Here is a 23,994-nt window from a genome sequence, read left to right on the forward strand (position 1 = left end):
CCTCCTTTTTTTTTTTTTTTTTCCAACTATACATGCAGTGGCTGTTTCTCTGGATCCAGATGCAGCTCATCCCAACCTCATCCGATCTGAGGGTAGAAGATACACTTCTTCAACAGAGAATGTTCCCCGAACTGGGATGCCCCCACACACCAAGGACAAGGGGAATCCGAAACCATCTTCAGTGTTCTGGGTTTACCACAGGGGAGACATTACTTTACCACAGGGGAGACAGACATTACTGGGAGGTAGAAGTAAATAATGGGACAGAAGTTGGACCAGGAACGAGATGAGCTCTGGGTGTTTGTTCAGCACAATGAAGAGAGAGTGGTGGTTTGTAGAAAGTCCAGAGAAGAATTTCTGCATGGTGACATGTGAAGAAGGAAGGGTCATGGCTCTCACTTCCTGCCCAGAGACTCTGTCAGGAGCCTCCCTGTCCCCCTAGAAGGTTTCCAGGACAGCAAGGCTGGAGACATGTCTTTTCACAATGAGGTCGATTAGTCCCACATCTATTCTCTTACTGGAATCACCTTCTGTGGGATTTTCCATCCTTATTCTAGCCTTCAGGGTGCTGGCACATGTGTGTCCTTCTGCTTAGATCATCGTGAAAATTGTCCTGATTCTTTTCCAGTTGCCTCTGTAACTTCTTTAACGAGTTGTGATAGAGATGTTGCCCAGGAAGCTAATGTTCTATTAGCATAATAAGCAGCGAAGTGTTGGCACCTCTGCTGTCTCCACTGGAGCATCTTCTAGGTACATTCACCAGGAAAGCTGTCCTTGGATGGTGAGTAGGTCAGTTTCACTAGGTGTGATTTCACCTTCTGTCAAAGAGGAAGAGGCAGAAAGTGAAGTGAGAGAACTGGAAAATGTCCAGGGAGATTTCCTCCAGTGCTGCTTTTGGGGAAATAGAGTCTCTTTGTGGGCAGCAACTATTTCTCACAAGAAAACTCCAAACAAGTGCATGAGTTTCTCATCTGTTTTCATGCTGAGTGTGTGTTGAAGTATATAATTTTAAAGCTACATTTACGGGGAAATCTCTTCTTACTATTTTTGTTATCAAATATGGAGGGGGGTGGCGTTTGAAGGGAAGTATTGCAGTAGAGTGAATTCTCACTTCCATTACCACTGTTGGAGATGCACAGGAATCTGTCCAAGTCCTTTAATAGCTCAGCGTGTTTGCTCTTCAGGCTCTAGTGTACAATCAGCTGCTAATCTTGGACTTTGACAAGGGACGGAGAAGGCTCATGAATAATTGTAAATAATTGGAGGAGGAGCCCAAGCCTTCTGGAAGGAAAGAGCCTTTTTCTTTAATAAGTTCTCACTGGTCAGCAAGTCCAGAATTGTGTCCTATGTGAGAATGTGAATGAAAGAGGAGTCAGTGTTGCAGTTTATACTTTAGGAGAGAAAGCAGTAAAGTAGAAATAAAGAAACATCTGTACCAAGAGTCATTGCTAACATTAACATTCTTTTTCTTCCTGACCTGTTCTGCCCACTGTTGAGGGTTTCCCTTGTCCTTGCTGCATGTAAGACTTCTCCAGCTGTTTATCATCAAGTTGTCTTCAAGGATATAGAATATGAGCTTCTCCTGCTTTTTGTTTGTTTGTGTATTTTTGTTTGTTTGTTTTTTTTGACGGAGTCTCGCTCTGTCACCAGGCTGGAGTGCTGTGGCACCATCTCTGCTCACTGTAACCTGCACCTCCCAGGTTCAAGCGATTGTCCTGCCTCAGCCTCCTGAGTAGCTGGGACTATAGGCATGTACCACCACGCCCAGCTAATTTTTGTATTTTTTTAAATACTTTAAGTTCTAGGGTACATGTGCACAACGTGCAGGTTTGTTACACATGTATACATGTGCCATGTTGGTTTGCTGCACCCATCAACTCATCATTTAAATTAGGTATTTCTCCTAATGCTATCCCTCCCCGCTCCTCCCACCCCACGACAGACCCTGGTGTGTGATGTTCCCCGCCCTGTGTCCAGGTGTTCTCATTGTTCAATTCCCACGCAGCCATAAAAAAGGATGAGTTCATGTCCTTTGCAGGGACATGGATGAACCCGGAAACCACAATTTTTGTATTTTTAGTATAAGAGAGAGGGTTTCACCGTGTTGGCCCAGATGGTCTCCATCTCTTTACCTTGTGATCCACCCACCTTGTCCTCAGAAAGTGTTGGGATTACAGGCGTGAGCCACCGCACCTGGCCGAGCTTCTTCTGTTAAATGAACCCTTTCTTCCTGATGATGGAAGAGATCCCCTTAGTTTTTCTTTTACAGTATTTGCAGATCTGTAAACCACAAGTGCCTCTAACAATCTGTCCTGTAGATGTATCTCCTTGGTGAAATTTCACGTCACACACTAAGTGGCAAAGACAGTATTCGAAGCCAGGAAGAATCAAGCCAGAGCCTAGTCCTAATTTCACTGACCCTAAAGGGAGGCTTACATATTTCATCAAGAAATAATCAAGGCAGGACAGAGGTAAATAAATGGTGATAAAATATTAATAGTTATAATCAAATGGACATGGTGGATGAGAAGGGATTTCTGGACATGTGAGCCCTAAACATGGGGGTAACAACAAAACAGGAACAAATGGGGTGGAACTGTGGTATAGAACACGAAAGGTAACAGGTTCAGCCTTAGACATTTTACATTTTTATACACTTAGGACATTCAGCATGAGGTTCAAGAGGAGTTTTTACTATCTCTTTTTCAGAGTCTAAATTCATATTTTTTCTACAACAAGATTCTTAAACTTGTCACTTCTTTACTCATTTTAATGGGTGTTTGTCCTTCTAAGCTTAGAGATTGGGGAGCAGTGGCTGCAGGTGGACATGGTAGAAAACGTGAAGGTGGATGGTTGATTGGACTCAGAGCTTTAGACCTGTCAGGGATAACAGTGTCCATCTTATTTTCATTTGTAGCTTTGAGTAAATCAATAAGTAGTGCAGGGTCTCCAAATAGCCTATCCTTTCTGGAAAAGTGAATTCACCACCTGGCTACATCAATTAATTCTTTATTGCTGGACTACTCTGGCACTCCCATTTTTAGTAAAGTTTATGAAGGTATAATAAGACATTCCAAAAACAGAGTGACTCCACTGCAAAAAAGAAAGACCTGAGGGCAGGAATTATGTCTTATTAAGGATTGTATCTCTAGGCCTTAGCATAGTGCATTCAACAGGTAAGATATTCAATAAATATCACTTTATGAGACAATTCATGCATTTTACAAATGTTTATTGATCAATCAATATATGTCATTTTTACAGGTTGTGGAGCTAGACAAAAAAGAAAAAAATCACTGTCCTCATGGAAGTTAAATTGTACTGACAAAGGAGGAAAATGTCAGGGAGTTAACAATTCAGTCTCTGTGGCTTCCTCCTGTCCTCTCCCTGAAACTGAGATCCAGCCAATCTGCACATCTATTCTGAGAGTGGCCCCGCTTTAATGACTACACCCAGCTGTCTACACACCAGGAGGGGAGGGAACTGCATCCTGAGGCACCAACCCGATTACCCACCCAACAGCCACAGGGACTTCCAGTGACTGGGGCATCATCCTCACGCCACCAACCCCTCTCCTTCCTGTGGCTTTTCTAACTGGAACTGGAACTCAGAAAGTACATTAATCACCAATTTGGGAAGCTATAGGAAAGTATGTTTTCTAATATACAGTGAGAGAATGTGACTGATAAAAACCAATTTTCTTGAGACTTTCTCCCTGGAAAGTGAATATATTTATTCATAGGGCCTTCACAAGCACAGACTAACAAGCAAAGAGCTACATTCACTAGGAAGGAAGACTCAAAAGTAAGTGAAAAATAATAGTTAACCTTTAGATGTTGTGCAATAAATTATTTTTAATTACATTAAATCAAAATAGTGTTAACATATTTTCAGGTAAACCTAGTATATTTACTAATAAATTTAAGTCTTCATAAATATAAAGATAGATCAATGTAAATGTAAAAATCATTTGTTAAACTCCAGAGATTATATAAACAAAAAGTGAACCTAATGTAAAACTGTGGACTTTAGTTGAAAATAATGTGTCACTATTCTTTCATGGGCTGTAACAAATGTGCCACACTAATGTAAGATGTTAATAATAGCAGAAATAGGGGGGAGAGAGGAGGGATCTAGGAGCTCTCTGGATTTTCCATTTTATTTTGTTATAAATCTAAAATTGTTCTTAAAAATAATGTCTGTTAATTTTTTTTTAAAAAAGGAAAGAAGCACTGATACATGCTATGACATGGAAGAACTCTAAAAATATTAGGCTAAGGGAAAGAAGCCACATACACATACACAGATAGTTTATGGTTCCATTTATATAAAATATTCACAATAGAAAAGTTCATAGGGACAGAAAGTAGATTACCTGGGGAGTAGGGGGTGAAAAATGGATAGTAACTGCTTAATGGGTATGGAGTTTCGTTTAGGGCGATGAAAATATTCCAGAACTAGAAAGTGATGATGATAGTCACACAGCAATGTCACATACACAATACCACAGAACTGTACACTTTAAAATGGTTAAAGGGTAAGTTTTATGTTATGTATTTTACCACAATTGAAAAAAATGTTATTAAAATTAATGTGCAAACATTTGTGGAAGAATAATGTGTAGTTTCTAACGTTTATGTGTTTAAATTTATGAGTTTAAAAATAGAAAAAAAAATGATGGCCCAGAAGAGCAAGTCCAGACTGCTGTTCATGAGTGATCCTCACAGGACTGTGTTGCCTCTGACGTCGGCCATCCTGGAGACCAGCAGAGCATCACTGGCAGGCCTTCGTCTTCTCACTTCATAACATTCTTTCCAAAAGTCTTGTTGACATTCTTCTGTCTTCCACATACAGTTTATCTTCTTGAACTCATTATGACTTTAAAATATTTTTACTGTGTTACAGGTACTGCTTATATTTGTTTATTTTATAATTATTAATTTTAAATTGTGCATTTTATTTTGCTCTAACAATAAAATTGACATGTTCATATAGATGATACATAATTTTTCGCTTGGATCGGAAAGTCTAAAACTTTTTTCCTGACTCAATTTCCTGTATCAACTTTCTCAAAAAGTCTGGAGGAGGGATTTTACAACACTTCATAAGATTTTCAAGATTATATTTTAGTGATCAGATTTTTCTCCCCCTTATGCAGCTGTATTTTCTCTCACTTTTTTTAACTGTATTTTTTTTTTAATTTTCTCAGTTCCACCTATGTGGACAATTAATTGTCACCATCTTAAATAAACTGATCAGGCCAGGTGTGGTGGCTCATGCCTGTAATTCCAGCACTTTGGGAGGCTGAGGCGAGTGGATCACTTGAGGCCAGAAGTTTGAGACCAGCCTGGCCAACAAAGTGAAACCCCATCTCTACTAAAAATACAAAAATAGGCCGGGCATGGTGGCACATGCCTGTAATCCCAGCTACTCATGAGACTGAGGCAAGAGAATTGCTTGAACCCGGGAGGCAGAGGTTGCAGTCAGCTGAGATCATGCCACTGCACTCCAGCCTGGGTGACAGAGTGAGACTCTGTCTCAGAAAAAAAAAAAAAAAAAAGAAAGAAAAGAAAAAGAAAAAAAGAAACTGACCAAATGCTTGATTATTCCTTTCATTTCCTCCTGTAGGCTAAATTGTATTTCCCATGGGATTTTCTAAGGGTCCTTGATTATCAGATGTCAGATTGTGATTGATAGGCCGGATCTCAGAGAACCTGGAAGAGGATAGGTCTCTGAAAAGATCAGTCTCCAGCAGATTTTCCTGAGTAGAATTAAAGTACCTTGAGTTGGTACTTCAATGATCATGGGAGCCCCCTTCAAGCAGTTAGAGAAATGAGAAATGATCAGGACTCAGAATATCATTCTGGTTTCCAGAATCCCAGATTGTTATTTTCCTGATATGTTGGAGATGTTCTTGTGGGTACAGAAAAAATGTCCAGAGAACCTACATTAGGGAACCAAAGAATGAAGCGGGGTGCAGAGCCCCAGAGAAGGAAGTTTTGGGGAAGGTGTAGATAGGGCACTTGCTAATCATGTTATAAGAGGAGAGGTATTCAGAGGCACGGTCAGGAGGATTCTGACTTGTTCAGGGGCCACCTTCAAGGGGATGGGGCTTGGAAGAGAGGGGATGGCCCAGAACTCATTTCTTTTGCAATCCATTGCCTAAAACTCACTGTCAGGTGACACAGAGATGACTCTTTCTTTGCAACATGTGCTTGGCAACCTCCGGGACCCATCGCGCCCTGTTCCCAGTCTCCACCTCTCAGTACCAGCTCTCTGACAGGAGTTCCCCCTGGCCCATAGAGCAGATAGTCTTACTATCTTACTGCACAGGTCATCCCATCACCCAGGTGTTAAGCCCAGCATCCATTAGCTGTTCTTCCTGATGCTCTCCCTCCCCCATCCCCCAACAGGTGTCCAGTGTGTGTTGTTCCCTGCCATGCATCCATGTGTTCTCATCAATCAGCTCCCCCTTATAAGTGTAAACATGCAGTAGTTAACCTTTTTCTATACGGTTTTGTACACAGCCTTCCAGATAATTTTGTGCTGAAATATATTGCTTTGTTTTGTTTCGGTTATTGTTTGTATGTTCTGAAATGCCTTCTGAATATCCATTGAAAAATTAATTCCCTTCTGGAGCGTGAAGTACACTGAATTATACACTGATTCCTTGAAACCTGATAATATCATCATCATACCACATAATCCTCTTTCAATCAGCATATTCAATTAATGCACTATCTCATTTCTCAAATATGCTAAGTTATATCAAATCTCTTAGAACTGGACACTACATTAGAGATTAAATTCAACCTGTTCACTTTAAAGATGAGAAAAATAGAGATGAATGAGCTGACAAAGTCACACATAAGTAATTAAGGACTTGCACTGTTAAGTTAGATAGATGTAGATTAGAAGGTAAACATCACCATTTCTTCCTGATTTTTGGCAAACCATGTATGTCTCTAAGATTGTTTCTTAGCTGTAAAATGAGGATAAAGCAATTAAACTTTATAATTATTGTAAGAAAAAATGAAATAATTCCCATAACACATTCAGCATCGTGCCTGGCATACAATTAATATTTTAAAAAACTATTATTTTTATAAATGAAAAACATTATTTGTAAGACTACAAGCAGCGATTTCAGTCTTAGGACTTCCATAGAGAGCTGGGTGTCCCATCATTAGAGCTTACCTGCAAAGCTTCCGTGCCCAGAGCCCTCCTCTCCCACCTGACAGGAAGCAAAGGGAAGCTCCATCTTTCCGTGTTGGTTAATTGTGGCCCCAGAGGTTACCATGACTTAGGAACAACAGGACATGGGGTCGTATTGTGTGTGCTGGGTCTCCAGTGGGTCTCAGAGAACTCAGAGGAGTGACTCTTCTCCTAAAACCTTCTTGAGAGACAGACTTGTGTCAACCTGCCCCAAACACTGGCTTGACTTCCTGATCTCAGAAGGGTAAGGTACACAGGTGTGTGTCTCTCCTCAGATTGTGGAGTTACTTTGCGCCTTCCAGGGACCCTTCCCTTTATGTTTATGGCCTAATGGGGTTGAAGGTGCCATAGTAGACTCTGGTAGAGATTGGGTTGTGTTTGTTACCCTGATTTTCCTCAAAAACTCTTTTGTGGGCTGAAAGGTGTGCTTAAGCTCACCTAAAGCACACACATGGACACACATTCCTGGAGCAGGTGACTTGATGGAGAGCAAGGAATTGATGGAAAGAGCACATAAGGGATCCACATTCTATGCACCTAGGCAGGGAGGCAGGCTGGTTGCCTTGGGCTGGGAGAAGAGGCCATAAAAAGGAGGGAGCTAGTAAGGAGGTAAAGGGGAAACTCAAAGGGGCTCAGACATCGGCTGGTTATGTTTTAAACCACTTATCTCAGGTACAGCAAAATAATACCCTCAGTCCAACTCCGAGATTTAAAAAACAAAAATTAGGCTGGGTGCAGTGGCTCATGCCTGTAATCCTGCCCTTTGGGAGGCCAAGGCCAGCGGATCATGAGGTCAGGAGATCAAGACCATCCTGGCCAACATGGTGAAACCCCATCTCTACTAAAAATACAAAAAAAAACAAAACAAAAACAAAAAACAAATTAGCTGGGTATGGTGGTGTGTGCCTGTAGTCCCAGTTACTCAGGAGGCTGAGGCAGGAGAATAGCTTGAATCCAGGAGACGGAGGTTGCAGTGAGCCAAGATGGCATCATTGCACTCCAGCTTGGGCAACAGAGCGAGACTCCGTCTCAAAAAAAAAAAAAAAGCCCAGCGCCGTGGCTCACACCTGTAATCCCAGCACTTTGGGAGGCTGAGGTGGGGGGATCACGAGATCAGGAGATCGAGACCATCCTGGCTAACACGGTGAAATCTCATCTCTACTAAAAATACAAAAAAATAGCCAGGCGTGGTGGCGGGCGCCTGTAGTCCCAGCTACTTGGGAGGCTGAGGCAGGAGAATGGCCTGAACCCGGGAGGGGGAGCTTGCAGTGAGCCGAGATCGCGCCACTGCACTCCAGCCTGGGCGACAGAGTGAGACTCCATCTCAAAAAAAAAAAAAAAAAAAAAAAAATTGCCACACTCACAGGATCCCAGGTTGCACTCAGAAAGTAACAGCTCCCTCCCAATAGTGATTAGCTTAGGGGTGTACTGGGGTGAGGAGCAGGTGCAGGACCCCATAGCAGAGTTGAGCAGGGAGGTGCTGGGTGCAACCCTGGTTGTCATAATGATGCTGCCCTTGTTCACACTTGAAATGTTTTCAAAGGGCCTCCAGGCCCTGGCCAGCTGTCTGCTGTCATCCCGCACACATTCTGAGGCAGCTCCCTTTCCCCTCAACACATAGAACAGAGATGATGCCATGCTCCCTATAGGTGTCCATCTGATGCTCACTGGAATCTCCATGAGCCCCCAAAGTGTCAGGTAACACAGCTGCAACCTCCTTGAATGAGGCCATTACTTTGCTGGTCTCCTCTGGTATTTAATGAACATAGGACCTGGTAAAATCGTGCCTCAGTTTCTCCTCTGGGTCACATGGTCTCGTGGTAGCTCCCCTCCCTCTGCTGGGGAGGGCAGAGGCTCCCTCCACAGGTGTGTGCCACCACCTCGTACTTACCCAGCTCAGTCTGGAGTTTCTCTGGAAAAAGAAAAAGAATAACATATTAAGGAATTTGGTGTAAGGGAAAGGAGAGAAACTATTTTTTAAAAAAGAAAGCAATTTATACATTATATAGGGAAGCTCAATTCATTAAAAAAATGAAATGCAGAAAAATACTGATTCTTTCCCACAGATTACCCAATGATACAGCTTTTTTTCCTTTTCTCTGCACAACAAAAATGCTGTCACTTCTATCTCCCCATGATTCTGTTGGTTTCTTCTGATATTTACAGCATAAATACTTAGCTATCAGCATGAAAATAACATATGTTCCTTTTATAGATACACAGAAAGTACAAAATTATATGGACATAAACAGTATCACCTATAATTACAAAGTAGAGAGACGAATTATATGTAATATACAATCAGCTTCATTTAAAATTAAAATGTAACATTAACTTTAAAGTTTTTTTAATCTATCCATTTATATGAATAACTGTATACTTATATCCAAATGTGGAGGGTATCCTGAAAGTTTTAGTGCAGTTATAAGTTATTTAAGGCCAATAACTTTTATGTGATTGGAAATGTCAATTTATAGGTAGATGTCATGTTTATCATTGAATAGTGCATCATGAGGATTTTTTTCAAACATTAAAATTATTTAAAAATATCCTTTTTCATTAATGCTATAATGTATAGTAAGACAAGATTCCACACTGTACTGTTGTATTGGGGGGTTGGTTGTTTTTGTTGCTATTTATAAATAAGGCCATAATTAATATTCTATTATGCAAACAGTTGTCTACATCTCTGATTATCTTCATATGATAGATTTCTAGAAGTAATCAGCACAAGACAGCATAGGAAAACATTTCAGTTGAAGAAATATAGCTTTATTTTCTTTACAATGCAATGAATACTTGTGAGTAAAAACAATCAATGCAGAAGAAGGAAAGGTAGAACTCAAAAATAACGGAGGCGCCATAACAGCTATTCAAGTAAAATGTAGTGCGTATATTTCCAGTCATAAATGTTTTATGGCTTTCAATACATATGGCTATATGATAGATAATGTCTCTTGATAAAAATACGAGGTGCTGTGGTGCAGTCCCTGGGACCTCTCCTGCTGATCTGAGCATGTGGGTCCTAGAGGCAGAGCACTGACCTGGGAGGCTGATGACCGACCCCTTCTCCTCAGTGAGGACGGGGTTGTGGACCAAGCAGGACACTGACTCTGCAGAGGCGTTCCTGACCACCAGGGTGGCTTCCACATAGAACAGGCCATCTTCATCTTGGATGTGATGCTCAGACACGGCCAGCAGCTTCTCCCCCTGGATGTCTTCCCAATACACCTGGGGCTCTGGGAACCAGCCCCTTGTAGTGCACACAAGCTGGACTCCACTCTCCCCAGGTCCCTCCATGTGGATGTTAGGGGCAGACCCCAGATCTGCAGAGGGAAGCCACAGCTCTGACACCCAGAGCCCACAGAGGCAGAAATCACAGAGGCTGAGATCCCAGTGATGTTGCTCACAAGGAGGTGGCCGGAGTTCAGGAGTCTGAGAAGCAGAAAGTCGACCTCAGTCTCCCCATTCAAATGTGAGTTGAGATACACTTTATTTGTTCCCCAGGCTGGGTCTTTACATTTTAGCATCTGACCAGTACTTTTCTCCAGATCCAGAAAGGGGAATCGGAGAAGGGGGACATCATGACATTTTGCAACGCCTCTAGCACTGCAAACAGAGATGAGGTGTAATTTATTCATTAATTCCTCTGTGCCATGAACTCTGCCTTTTTCATCTTAAAATTATCTGTATTGGGCACACTGTCTGGTATTTTAGATGATGTCTTGAACTCCAATTTAGATTGAAGATTTAACACAAAGTCAGAAATCACTCCCCAGGGGCCTGTTCTTCCTGCATATTTTGCTGGTGGCTGTGATCTTCGGAAGCAAGTGGATAAACGGGAGCATGTGAAATGCGAATCTCCACGAGTCGTTATTTGTAGCTAAATATTCTATTCAATGGGTGAGATGGTTTTGAGAAATCCTAGTTTACAACAGTTTATGAAATCATGAATTTTTTTTCTCTATTTAACGTGAAACTCCCACACCCAAACTAAGGGGACTATATTTTCCATAAATGGGAATTCTGTCTTAATCACTTGCTGGTAAAAGAGAGATCCACTCCCTTCCCTTGGAGCCTTAGAAAATGTGTGACTTATTTGTAAATGTTCCTGATATTGAAATACATCAGTACATTCCCTGTCCCCCCATGTCAGAAATATATGTATTCCTCCATCCATTTTGAATCACCTTGAACATAGTAACAGTAATGGATGTTAAGAAAAAAAAAAAAGGTATTAGGAAACAGCCTCCCAGGGAAGTAAAGAAGGAAGCAGTATCAGCTGGAGACGTTAACATCTCCAGAGAACTATTTTCCCCATTTGCCTTAGTAATTGGATTTACTTGATTTTCTCTTTAGAGCATGGAGGAGTTAGCCCTGTCAGGGAATCATATGATAGTTTACTTTTCATAAGACAGATCCATTCTTCAGTTGTCCCCTTCTTCCCTATTCCTTCCTGCTTAGCTAATACAACAGCAATATGAAGAACCTTCCCATTCACAGAGGGTGTGTCCAAAAGCATCTGTGAGTCCCCAATTCATAGAACACTAGTATATAACAATCTCCAAAGCACGACATTCTTAGCCTTTTCAGTCTTGTTGATAGCTTTCTAACTGAGGGCATTTCACAAGGAAAGAACATTTTCACGTCTCAGTTTCTGCATAGATGGGATTGGGTAGAGAAAAACCAATGCCCTGAGATACAGATGCCAGATGTCAGCTGGGCTCATTCACGCAGCAATTGGTTTGCTCTTGCGCACCAGCCTTAGGTAGCACAAATGTGTGTCTCAGCAAAATTGCTAAAGACTGCATGTCATGGATTCCAAATAATCCTCAAAAACAGTCAAAACTGTGCAAATTAAATTTGGGAAAATATTTTAACACTAAGCTTGAAGACTCCAGAACCACTTATTTTTAAATCAATCAGGGTAGAGAACTAAGCATTAGGAATTACCTTGATGATTCAAAAGGATTTCCTCAACTGTCACAAAGCTTACCACAAATTAATATATCTCTGCCTCTTGAGACCCTGTGTCTTTCCCCAGATATTCACCTGCTACTTTGAGCAGCAAGCTTGTTTCTCCACAGTAGTTCCCATCCTGGAAATGGCACCAGTATTGTCCATTGTCGGAGGGCTGGATGTTGTGTATCTTCAGTGCCACATTTCCCTTTGCAATGCCATTCTCTATCCACTCTACTTGGCCTCTGTACTCCTCCATCTGCATCTCAGTCACCTCCACTCCATACCTGTGCACAAACACAGGTGTGCTGGGCTCTGAGCGGTACCACCTCACCTCCATGTGCATTGTGGTCCTCTTGGGGAGTAGCTGGCAGGTTAACAGGGCATCTTCCCCAACCCTGGCCAGGATAGGATGAGCAGGGCCAATGACTCTAAAGTCTTCTATAAAATAAGTGAAAAAGAGGAACGAGGAAATGCCAATCAGAAAATCATATGCATACTTTGGGGTGTCCAGCCTGTCAAAATGGAGGCAACTAGAAGAGGGAGAGATATATGTTTAATGTTTTAGAGAAATCCAGCATGATGATTTGCACATCTGTTTGTTACAGAGTCAATTTTGTGTACTGAAAACAAATGCAGTTCAAAAATGTGGGTGAGGTTGCTGTCTGTCACCTACCAGCTATGTGATTTGGTGGCAAATCTATTACTCTTGGTAAGATTTTGAGATTTGAAGTCCTAATTTCTTCATCTTCAAGATATTAATACCAGCATACCTGGGTTGTTTTTATTCTCAAGTAAATTATTTATTCCTTGAGTCATTTATTCTCATGTAAATTGACTTTTTAAATTGGAAACCCGTATTCTTGTTATTAACATTTTATTTTCCTGAAGTTTAGATAATAAATCCATTTATTAGCTTTTTTAGCCTTTCAGGATTCCTCTTCTCTTAGATATAAAACTGTTTTTTGTTTGTTTGTTTGTTTGTTTGTTTTCCCGTCTGGAGTTGGCAGGAGGCCAGTTACTGGGACTATGTACAATGCAGTTTTCACAAGGACATTTTGTGCTGGATTAAGGACACTGGTTTGTCTAGAGATTTTTGGGTCTTCCAAACAAATTCTAAGACATGTCTGATCTCTTCCTTGTTATCTGCAAATTGAAGAGATGTTTAACAGTTATGTATGTTATTATGTTTGATCATTTTATTTCATGTATGATATGTTCTTTCTCATTCCAAATGCTCTGGGGCCATTTGCTCTTTCTCTATGCAGATCCAATCCTGCTAGGAAGAATCTCACCCTACTTAGCTGCTGCTGGGTATCAAATAGATGCTGCTCAAAAGGTGGCTAAAGAGCCTAAGTGGAGATCTGCTTGTATTCTTCATTGATGAAGTCTAAATATGAAGCTAGAACTGAAGACATTCCATCAGATTGACTGTTTCAGGGTAGGGAGCTGCAGCACAAGCACAGAGAAGCCAGCAGCCTCATCACATCACACCAGCTCTGAGGCGCCGAGGCAGACACACCAGCTCTGCGGCGCCGAGGCAGACACACCAGCTCTGCGGTGCCGAGGCAGAGCCTGCGCCCTCTGATGCTCTGTGTCGTGTTTTTTCCCACTTCGCCATGCTGCATTTTCCTTAGGGCTCTGACATCTCCTTCTGACACTGATTTTTTTTTTTTGACACTGAATTTTTAAATAATTATTTTTCAAGGTGCAACATTTTGACGTCAAAATTCAGCTAGTGAGATTTCCAAAGTCCCTTTCTTCTAATTTCTTATTTCCAAGTATTTTTTTAATTGCAGCTTAATTTATGGTAAGAAGCAGCTGCATTTCTTGACCCCAAAGTACTAGAGTGAATTAATAATTTAACGTGGTGCAACCACTGATTCAAGTGCTTTTAATGTCTCATTTAATCCTAAAGCCTGTGCTGGCCTCTGAGATGTAGTTACTGCTGTTATTCTCATTAAAAAGATGAAAGAACTAAGGTATGAGGTGCTCAAGTAACTTTCCAAAGGTGACTCAGCTAGGAGTGGAGGAGCTCCTCAAAAGTGAGGAGTTCCTTTTGGGATACAGGTGGCTTGGCCCCAGACTTACACTCTTAGATGTTGTTCTAGACCTTTGGACCCAGACTAGCTCACTGGGACATTAGACTATACAGTAAAGGGAGAAGGGAATCCTACCTGACTGCTTCATTGTCAGCAGGATGAATAGGAAGGAGGCGACTGCACCAGACAGATTGTACCCTGGAAAATCCACCATCCTCCCTGGAACAAACACAAGGAAACGCTGTGCCTAAGTGAGGCTGTGACACACCCGGCACACTCCATGGCTTCCATTGGTTATGCAGTCTTAGCAGAGAATCCACATCAACCCCTGCACAGTCAATGAAATGGGCTTGGCTCCATTTCTCTGCAATTATTGGTCACATCCAACCCTTTACCTAACGTGTTATATTGTGAGACAATGTAGCAAATGTAAGAAGCCTTGCTTGCTCATTTCTGCTTGCTAGCATACTTTCACAAAGCCCCTAGGTCTGTGATGACCTGCAGCTCTCCAGAAAGATGCTTCAAAGACAAAACAAGATTGAGCACACGGCCTCCCATCTCTCTTGCCTGAGTCACTCTACTCCTTAAAAGATAAGCAATAATAGTCCTTGCCTTTTCCTACACATAAGATAACATCTGATTGAAGGATACCTCTGTAACCTATAACCAGATCTGCTCATACACCCAAACGTTGATGTAGTTCAGCTTCAATGTAGCTTCTGAGCTAATCTGATGTAGTGATTAATATGTAACCTCCTGACATCGAAAAGGATATGGATTTGTTTCTGAATCATAAAGTTTTACTGATTGTTTTGTGCATGAAATATTTTAGTCTATATATTATCATCTGTGTCCAATGATTGTAACCTCTGTATTGTACCCTCCAATGAAAAGAGACAACTCCAATATGAAGAGCCCCTTTCTTTCTGCCTGAACTTCCTTACAAAAGCCTTCCAACTTGTAACAGACTTTGGACCACCCTCAACTTCGTTGGTGTGTCTTCCTACATCAATCCTGACATTTGCCTACCAATAGAACTTTATGAAATTATTCCTGCCTCAACAACCCTAATTTCATGAGACAATATTTTAAGCAATTTTTTAGGTATAAGGAAGTCTTGTGACTGAAATGAAAAAACACTTGAGGTAAAGGAACAATAATATTAAAAAAACCCCAAACCAAACCAAAGCAAACAAAACTCCTTAGGTTCATCTGTTGTGAGCTTGCAAAACTTATAGAGCAAGATTCAAATATTTTTTTCCTGTCCTCCTTCCAACTCCTCCTGCAAAGCCTTTCTTTACCACAGTTTTCTACACATGGAGGAAAGGGCAGGAAGGCTCTGCATCTCCACACTGCAGCCAGAAAGCCAACATTCAGTGCTAGCACTCAGGGAACCCGGGACACAGAGATGCCGTGGAAAGTGAAAGAAAGAGTAGTAGAAAGATAGTCGGGAAAATATCTGTAAGTGGCCTTTTAGAATAGACTTAAAAACACGAATGAATTAAAAAAAAAAAAAAGCCCAAATGGCAGAAACTGGCAAACCCAGCAACGCCACTGTACCAGCTTAACAAAAATACTTCACACAGCTAAAAAGTTTAAAACTTACCAGGACAAGGATAGAAGGCTAGTTTTACCATTGAAAAATACAAACTTCAGAGTGAAAGAAGTCTAAGACTTATTATATGTGATGTGTCAAGTATTTTATTGAAAGAAAACTTGCTTCACACAAAGTAGAGAAACCAGCTCAGGAGCAATGTCAAGTCAATTACAGTTTCCCCCTTTCCAAGAAACTACTGCTAGTAAGATTTTATGGGACAGGGGTAAAATTCAACATTCTGAAATGGAGATTTAACAATCAAATGAGTCAGGAGATTGTTGTTACACAAATATTGCCCATTTGCTTTATAAAAAATATGTACTTTCATATAAGATATCTCTAAGGAAACTTATATGAGCCCATTCACAATACCTAGATCGAAAAGGGCGGTGTGATATTTATGTGAAAATGGGGTTGGGTGTTAGAAGACAATGCAGACCATGAGCACCTTGCCACCTGAAACTTACCAGTCACCTCCCCTTAGACTGAAGGGTGTTGCTGATGCCTCCTTGACTCCTTTTGTGAAAAGCAGGAACTTTTTTTCCCACCAAGTAAGAGTAAAGAAAGCCCCACAACATCCATACCAAGCATGATTTCTCAGCCGTGTGAACTAAAATGAACTCACACTTGCTACAGACCACTTCAGAGGCTTGCGTTCCTGTAGGTCTTTTATGTCAAAGCGGTGGGAGGGAAAATCTACAAGTGAACTCTCAAAAAAATTGCTCAAATCAATGAAGCTTTCGAAGAATGTTGGGAGAATCCATCTCCAGTGCTCAGATAGATTGTGAGAGAATATATCAGGGAGGATAACCACCTTGGACCAGGGTTCTTAATGGGAAAAGAGGCTGTTTTGCCCTTGGAGGACATTTGGCAATGTCTGGGAACATTTTCAGTTGTCACAACTGGGGGAGGGGACATATATTGAGTAGAAACCAGGGATGCTGCTAAACATTCTATGAGGCACGTGGCAGCCCCCACAACAAAGAATCATCCAGCCCAGAAGGCCGGTGGTGCCAAGGAAATGCCCTGCCACAGGGTTTGCTGTCAGGATGCTGAAAAGCTTTGGCACATTTTTTGAAAATAGATAACTAGACTTAAATTGCCATCTTTAAGTAAAAACCTTTTAAAATGATAAGCTTTTGACCCCTCCATTTTACTATTTGGATGTAATGCAAGAATCTTCTGAAACTGCTGTTCCTATTAAATATAGTAAACTTTGGTGTTGTCAAGATATATGATCTAATATGCAAATGTATCATCAAATTCTCAAAAACCCATGTTTAATTTAATTTAATTTTCTGGATAAAGTATAAGTGTTAAATTGTAACAATAAGTGGTAGCTTATGTTTAGGCATTAGATGATGAACAATTCTGAATTTCAAGGCCTATCCTGCACTGCTAAAACTCATGTCAAAGAAAATTGCAAATTACTACGTATCATGGGTCATTAGAACTTTTTTCAGTAAAAGCCTCAAATGTTGCTCCTCAAAATGCCAAGCAGCCATAGTAACTAACTGGTAAGAATAAATTAACTTAGTTCACGAAGTCGGAAGCTTATGTATCTATGTAGACATTAAAAACAGCCATAGTTTATCATATGTTAAAACAATACATTTTTATAGAGAAAGCTAAAATAAGATTTCTAGGAGACAAAGTGAATTGGGTTTTTGTGTGTGTGTGTGTGACCTTGGACATCTTTCTTTACTTTCTTGAGCCTGTATTTTCTTTGCTGTGTGGTGGAGATAATCATCCTAACGTTTTCCAAGCTGTGTCATGACCATGTGACAGAAGAAGACGTTAAGGCTCAGGGACACATGCCCCACATCATCCATGACAAATGAAAATGTGATCCTGGTTTTCTTGTTTTTAATTTCGTGCTTCTTCCTCACTCAGCCTGCTTCACGAGAACACTGTGAGGGTCAAATGGGCTACAATCGCACTTTGAAGACTGCACAGTGGGATATAAATATAAGTGGGAGGCAGTGTAACAGGTGGCAGCATTTCCCTAAAGGACATTGATTCCGTCCGTATGTCCTACTCTCTAATCTGAGACAATGTCCCCAGCTTCCCGTGGCCATCCTTCACCAGGGAATCCAAACCACTCACGTGTCTCCCTCTCTCCTTTGGGGCAAAACCCGGTGCTACTGGGTCTTCTCACTTAGCCCCAGATGTATCTTCATCCACATAGCAGGTGGTCAAAAACAGGTCAGAGCCCTGGGGTGTGCTGATCAAAGACAGAACTGTGGGAGAGCCAGAGAGTGTGGAGGCCTCCTCCAGGACTTTGGGTGAAGGAGGATTTAAGCCATCTCACCCCAGTTGAAGGCAGAGCCAAATCCCAGAGGCCCTCTGAAAATGAGATTGCATTCTGAAAATCAGAATAGCACATTCACCTCCTAACAGCTATAATCCTCTCAAAAGTGAAACTCCGGGGACAAGTGGACTTTGGCTGGGTTCAGTTGTGAATTCTGCAGACGTGCACACAAAATCATGACACTGGCAATTCTCACCTTCCCCAGAAAGCCAAGGCCTTCATGGAGGCCTCATCTGCAACCCCCCAGTTAGGTCCTCACACAGACCCCACCGTCCCACACATCAGGGGGTGCCATCCACCCTTCCCTCCACCTTGCCACACATCAAAGACTCCCAACTAGTGCCAAGTCTCCACCAGAGCATGGCACTCATCGGGCTGGAGTTGGAAGCAAAACTGAATATCAAACGTGCCATCCCTCATTCCACTGATGAGAAAACAGAGACCCAGAGAAAGGAACTGCCCTCTCCAGGATCAGAGCTCTGGGCCAAGGTCCCTTGTGGGCTACTTTATTGCTCTTTTTACTCAGGTACTTTATCTCCCTTTGCTGAGTAATAAAAGGTTTAATTACTCTCAGATATTTACCAAAGAAATGTAATTAGCTTCTCAGCATAATATTCGGGCATGAAGAGTATAATGATAGGCACATTTTGTGTGTGTTTTTGTTTCTGCCAGATTTTCCTTTACGTTCCCCTTAAGTCTGTGTTCCTTGAGCTAGAGGGGGTCTCAGATATAGTCTCAGGATTTCAAGAGTTCTCCAGAACAATTTTTAATTTAATTGCAGATTTTCATGTCGATGTAATAATAAAAGCATATGCAGCATTATGATGTTTCAAGGTTTGAGCCGATTTTTTCCTGAAGTTTCTTTCCCTCCCGTTATGAGCAGCCCATAATTGGGTCCCCTGACTTACGGTTATGATTCTTAATGTAAGGGTTTCCCCCTCCATCCTTCATCTAGACAAAGACCCTCCCCTCGCTGTAGAGGATGAGAGGTTTGGAGGGAAGAGAAACATAATTAAACATGGATGGGGATAGGAGGGTCTTTTTACCCTGGTTCTCTCTCAATTGCAGTAGAGGGGAATGAACCCCACTTCACCTCTGGTTCCCAGAATGGTAGCGATGCCCACAGATGTCCCTCTCAGAGTGGCAGCAAAGGAAAAGTTCCCCAAGGCAAGAAGTGGCAGACTCTGGAATGCTCGAACAGTGGGATGAAAGTTTGCTGCCTAAAATGCTGGGATGGAATGTTCCAGCAAGAGGAGAGTGGCATCAAGGACATAACAGTGATCGTCACCACTGTGGGAAGGACAGTGACGACCAGGAAACACGACGGGATAGTGACATATTGTCGGAGCTGATGATGCAAATGTGAGGAGAGACTTCTACACCAGCCCTGCACCGCCTCCCACCTCAGAACTTAGAAATCACACGGCGGGTGAAGGAGAGGCTGCTATTAAATTAATTGTGTGAAAGCCACTGAATTTATCCGGAAATTACCAGATGAACTCCTCTGTCAGAAGACATACTAATGCTTGGCATACAAATTAAAATCCGTAATAGGAAAATATAGAAATTTATACACCTGAATGTGTGAAAAGATGCCGCTCATTGCATGCATTCTGTAGTATCATCTCTATGGTACCAAATGCTGGAATTATTTGAATTTTTATGGTCAGTCACATCAGCGCCAACTCACCGCGTAAAGAAGCTCTGTTTACATTCGCGTGTGTGTGTTCTCACAAATCATCTGCATACACTTTCTCAGAGGTCTGCCTGTGCTGAGAACTGTGTCCTAAATTATGCTACATATTATGGGAGGCCATTTTGTGCAGGAAGATGTTGGTGTGTGGGAGAGAAAAAAAAGAGTCACAATCTCTGCCATTCTGACTAGAGTCCACCTCCAGGAGAAGCAGGAAAACAAGGCATAAGCTGCTAGAACTGAGGAGAGGGAAAAACAAGCATCCGGCGAGGGCAGGAGGAACAGGAGAGGGGAGTCATGGATCGGCCTGGCCACCAGAGGGCAGCAGAGACGGGCTCACTGTCGGCTTCAAGGCTGTTCCGCAAGTCGATTTACTTACAGACCCTTCTTCAAATGCGGCGGTCACCTGTGACCCATTCATAACTCCCTCAGCCACTAGACGACAAAAGAAGCCCTGAGTTTAGGCTGACTGAGATTTTCATTCTAGCTTTGCTATACATTTGGGCAAGCTTTACTTTGGGTAAGTCTGTTCTTTCCAGGGGTCTCAATTTTCTTAGTTTTTACACAGGGATAGTATGTGGGTGGCTCACATTAAAGTATCGTTGTAAGGATAAAGTAAGAATATAATCGTGATACAAAATCCCTGTATAGCTATTAGGTGTCATTACTGGGAGTGGAAGGTCTTGGAAAGAAGGTGGATAGAAAAACAGAGGAGATTAGAAATGAAGATAAGAAATCAAGGTCAATCCAAGAAATGTCAGGAGTGTTGCTATGAATATGGAGAAGTTCAGGCGACGCCATCAGCTGTTTCTTGGGGACCTGGTTGAAAGATGTTTTGAGAGCTCTCAGATCAACTCACCAGAAAGATGATTACTTTGCGGGGTCTCCCAGCAGTGAGACTTATACAGGTATCGTTTCCTCAGGGAAAGGAAAGAAAAATCAGCAGCTCTCATCTCCTGGAGGCACAGTGGCTTGTCCTCCACAGTCCCCTCGGTTTGCTGACTGACTGGAGGAGAGAGAGCACCTGCAGAAGCCCTGCGACTCCTCCCCCAGATGTGAGTGGGGGGCCTGGGATTCCCGAGGCCAGTGAGGGGAGGGTGGTGCTCACAGGACAGAGGCCTTTCCTCACAGCGTGGCTATGGTTCAATCTGCACCTCTGGCCATTTTTCTTGATTGGCAAAAAGAAGGAAAGAAGGAAAGAAGAAAGGAAGGAAGGGAGGAAGGGAGGGAGGGGGGAGGGAGGAGGGAGGGAAAGAAAAGAAAAGAAAAAAGAAGAAAAAAAAGAAAAGAGAAGAAAGGAGGAAGGGCAGGGAGTAGAACTTCTGAATAGGAAAATGCCCAAACATTTAGGGATGGAGGACTGAGGTATTCTTAGTTCTGGCTGACCTACAGTCTAAGTTGAGCTCTTTACATACATGGCTATCATATACTTTACAAAAAGTGTCTGACAAACCAGTTCCTCTAAAACTTTTAATTTTAAAAAATTTAGGTTGGGTGTGGTGGCTCACACCTGTAATCTCAGCACTTTGGGAGGCCGAGGCATGTGAATCACCCGAGGTCAGGAGTTTGAGACCAGCCTGGGCAACATGGTGAAACCCCGTTTATACTAAAAATACAAAAATTAGCTGGGCGTGGTGGTGCACGCCTGTAATCCCAGCTACTCCGGAGGCTAAGGTAGGAGAATCACTTGAACCTGGGAGGCGGAGGTTGCAGTGAGCTGAGATTACGCCATTGCACTCCAGCCTGGGCAACAGAGTGAGACTCTGTCTCAAAAAATAAATAAAATAAAATAAAATAAAATAAAATTTTACTTTTAAATTTACTTTTATGAAAGAGTTACAGAAGTTTAAGACAATCATAATAATCATCTATTAGTTTTTGAAAATGATGAAATTACTTAAAATTGATTCTACTGCAGGTGGGAGCCTGTAAGACTAAAGTTCCCAGGAAGAGATGTAAGCTTCGGTGAAGCCCACCTCAGTTGACTCCTAAACTAATGCAGATGCCCCCTTGGGGAATTGCGGGGAGAGGGTGCACAGAATGTGTTAATACCATCACACTCCTCCCAGGACCCCAAAGAAGCTGCACTCACAGAGATATCCGGGCATGTCTCACACTGGAAATAGGGTACCCTTCCAAATATTGGGAGAAAGAAGGCAAAGAAAAGCACACCGATCTACTAAGCCTCCTGCATTTGCACCCATCCAGCCTACCATTCATCCTGGGTTCTTTTACTTGGTCCTCTTGGGGCCTCTGAGAGCCCCTCCATCTCTGCGAAGTGCATTCCCCACCGGGCTGTTGCAGTTCCACACATGGCCAGTAGATGACAGGTTTGTTCAAGAACCGCCTCCAAGATTTTACGACTGCACCGCGATTTCAGAGTGGCGGGAGGGACTGAGAGTCCTATTTAGAAACTTCCCAAATCTTAACTGCCAATATCTTTCTTTCTAAAATTGTGTTTTTGTATTTCGTGGTAAACTCAGTTCAAAGCCGCGGATGGGGGCAGGAATAGGAAAACTGCTGCTGCTGATGATGCTACTGCTGCTGCTGCTGAATATGCTTCTCTCTCTTAAAGGTCCCAGCAGAATTCTGCCACTGAATCACCCTGGGAGAATGCGGGGGAAAGAGAGGAGGAGAGAAGGACAGAGAGAGAGAGAGCCAGAGAGGATATGAGGGAGATAGGGAGAGAGGACTGCTTCATTGTCTTAAATTCGTTGTGATCACGTCGCAATACCAGGCACTCTTAAGGTAGCAAAGTAGAAAATACTACAAATTCAGTTCTTAATGTCATTTGCACTTTTGAGAGTAGAGAACATAGGCACTAATATTATAATAATTCAATAACTATGAAGGAATCAAGACAATCTTCAGGAAGGATGTGGTTCATGGGATGGAATGTAAGGAATCGTTCATACTTCATGTAGGTTTAGCATTTCTTGATTACAAGCTAAATAAGGGGTGGATTACTCATGAGTTTTCCGGGAAGGTGGTGGGCATTTCCTGGACTAAGGGTTTCTCTCCTTTTTAGACCTTATAGGGTAATTTTGGATGTTGCCATGGCATCTGTAAACTGTCATGGCGCTGGTGGGAGTGTCCTTTAGCATGCTAATACATTATAATTAGCGTACAATGAGCAGTGAGGACAACCAGAGGTCACTCTTGTGGCCATATTGGTTTTGGTGGGTTTTGGCCCGTTCTTAACTGCAACCCGTTTTATCAGCAAGGTCTTCATGACCTGTATCCTGTGCAGACTTCCTATCTCATCCTGTGACTGAAAGTGCCTTAACCTCCTGGGAATGCAGCCCAGTAGCTCTCAGCCTCATTGTACCCAGCCCCTATTCAAGATGGAGCTGCTCCGGCTCAAACACCTCTGACATTTGTGGACACGTAGAAAAGGATAATTAATGGATTAGCAGGATGAAAGGAAAACTATACCCCAAAGGATAGCCTAGCCATTGAAATTGATATGAACTGGAATATGAAAATAATTGGGGACAATTTAGTTTCATGACCATATATAAAACATTTAACTATGTCTGGTTATGTTTTAACATAAAATTGGGCATGGGAAACTATTTTTTAAATATTTTTAAAATTGACCTGGCTTTTTATTCCAAACTGATATTATTTTATTGTATATTTTTTTGAGACAGAGTTTCACTCTTGTCACCCAGGCTGGAGTGCAGTGGCGCGATCTCGGCTCACTGCAACCTCCGCCTCCCGGGTTCAAGTGATTCTCCTGCCTCAGCCTCCTGGGTAGTTGGGATTACAGGCACCCACCACCACGCCTGGCTAATTTTTTATTTTTAGTAGAGACGGAGATTCACCATCTTGGCCAGGCTGGTCTCGGACTCCTGACCTCATGATCCACTGGCCTCGGCCTCCCAAAGTGCTGGGATTACAGGTATGAGCCACTGCACCCAGCCTGAAACTGATAGTATTTTTAAAATTAGTTTAAACCAAGCAGATTTCACAAAATTTCAGACTCCTTTTGGCGAAGAGTAAACATTGCAGCCTGGAAAGCTTGATTGCTTATATATAAAACCCTAAGAGAGCTATTGAAAATGCCTAGAATGTGTGAATTTAACAATGGTAAAATACAAAAACAAATCGTAATTCTATACACCACAGCAGAATATCACATATAAAATTTAAAAATCACTTCATTATGACAGCA

At 42.1% G+C, this 23,994-nt stretch overlaps 1 protein-coding gene and 1 long non-coding RNA gene across 3 annotated transcripts in view; one reads left to right on the forward strand and one right to left on the reverse strand.

Annotated features, from left to right (window-relative positions):
* The first annotated feature begins 257 nt into the window (after nucleotides 1-257).
* On the forward strand, nucleotides 258-3,795 carry LOC103783503 (uncharacterized). The gene is made up of 2 exons (XR_008625595.2): nucleotides 258-789; nucleotides 3,265-3,795. It is a non-coding gene; the product is annotated as an uncharacterized LOC103783503 (long non-coding RNA).
* A 1,603-nt stretch (nucleotides 3,796-5,398) lies between these two features.
* Nucleotides 5,399-23,994, reverse strand: part of BTNL2 (butyrophilin like 2) — a 62,543-nt gene continuing 43,947 nt past the window's right edge. The window contains exons 2-4 of one of the 2 annotated variants that reach the window (XM_034961810.3): nucleotides 14,352-14,435; nucleotides 12,268-12,615; nucleotides 5,399-9,127 (exon numbers count right to left, since the gene is read on the reverse strand). In XM_034961810.3, coding sequence (XP_034817701.3) covers nucleotides 9,021-9,127; nucleotides 12,268-12,615; nucleotides 14,352-14,435 — 539 coding nt within the window. In that variant the 3' untranslated portion in view covers nucleotides 5,399-9,020. The remainder of the gene's footprint in view (nucleotides 9,128-12,267; nucleotides 12,616-14,351; nucleotides 14,436-23,994) is intronic. The other variant, XR_010112419.1, reaches the window with a different exon arrangement.

The sequence above is a fragment of the Pan paniscus genome, chromosome 5 (assembly GCF_029289425.2).
Source record: "Pan paniscus chromosome 5, NHGRI_mPanPan1-v2.0_pri, whole genome shotgun sequence".
Taxonomy (NCBI): Eukaryota; Metazoa; Chordata; class Mammalia; order Primates; family Hominidae; genus Pan; species Pan paniscus.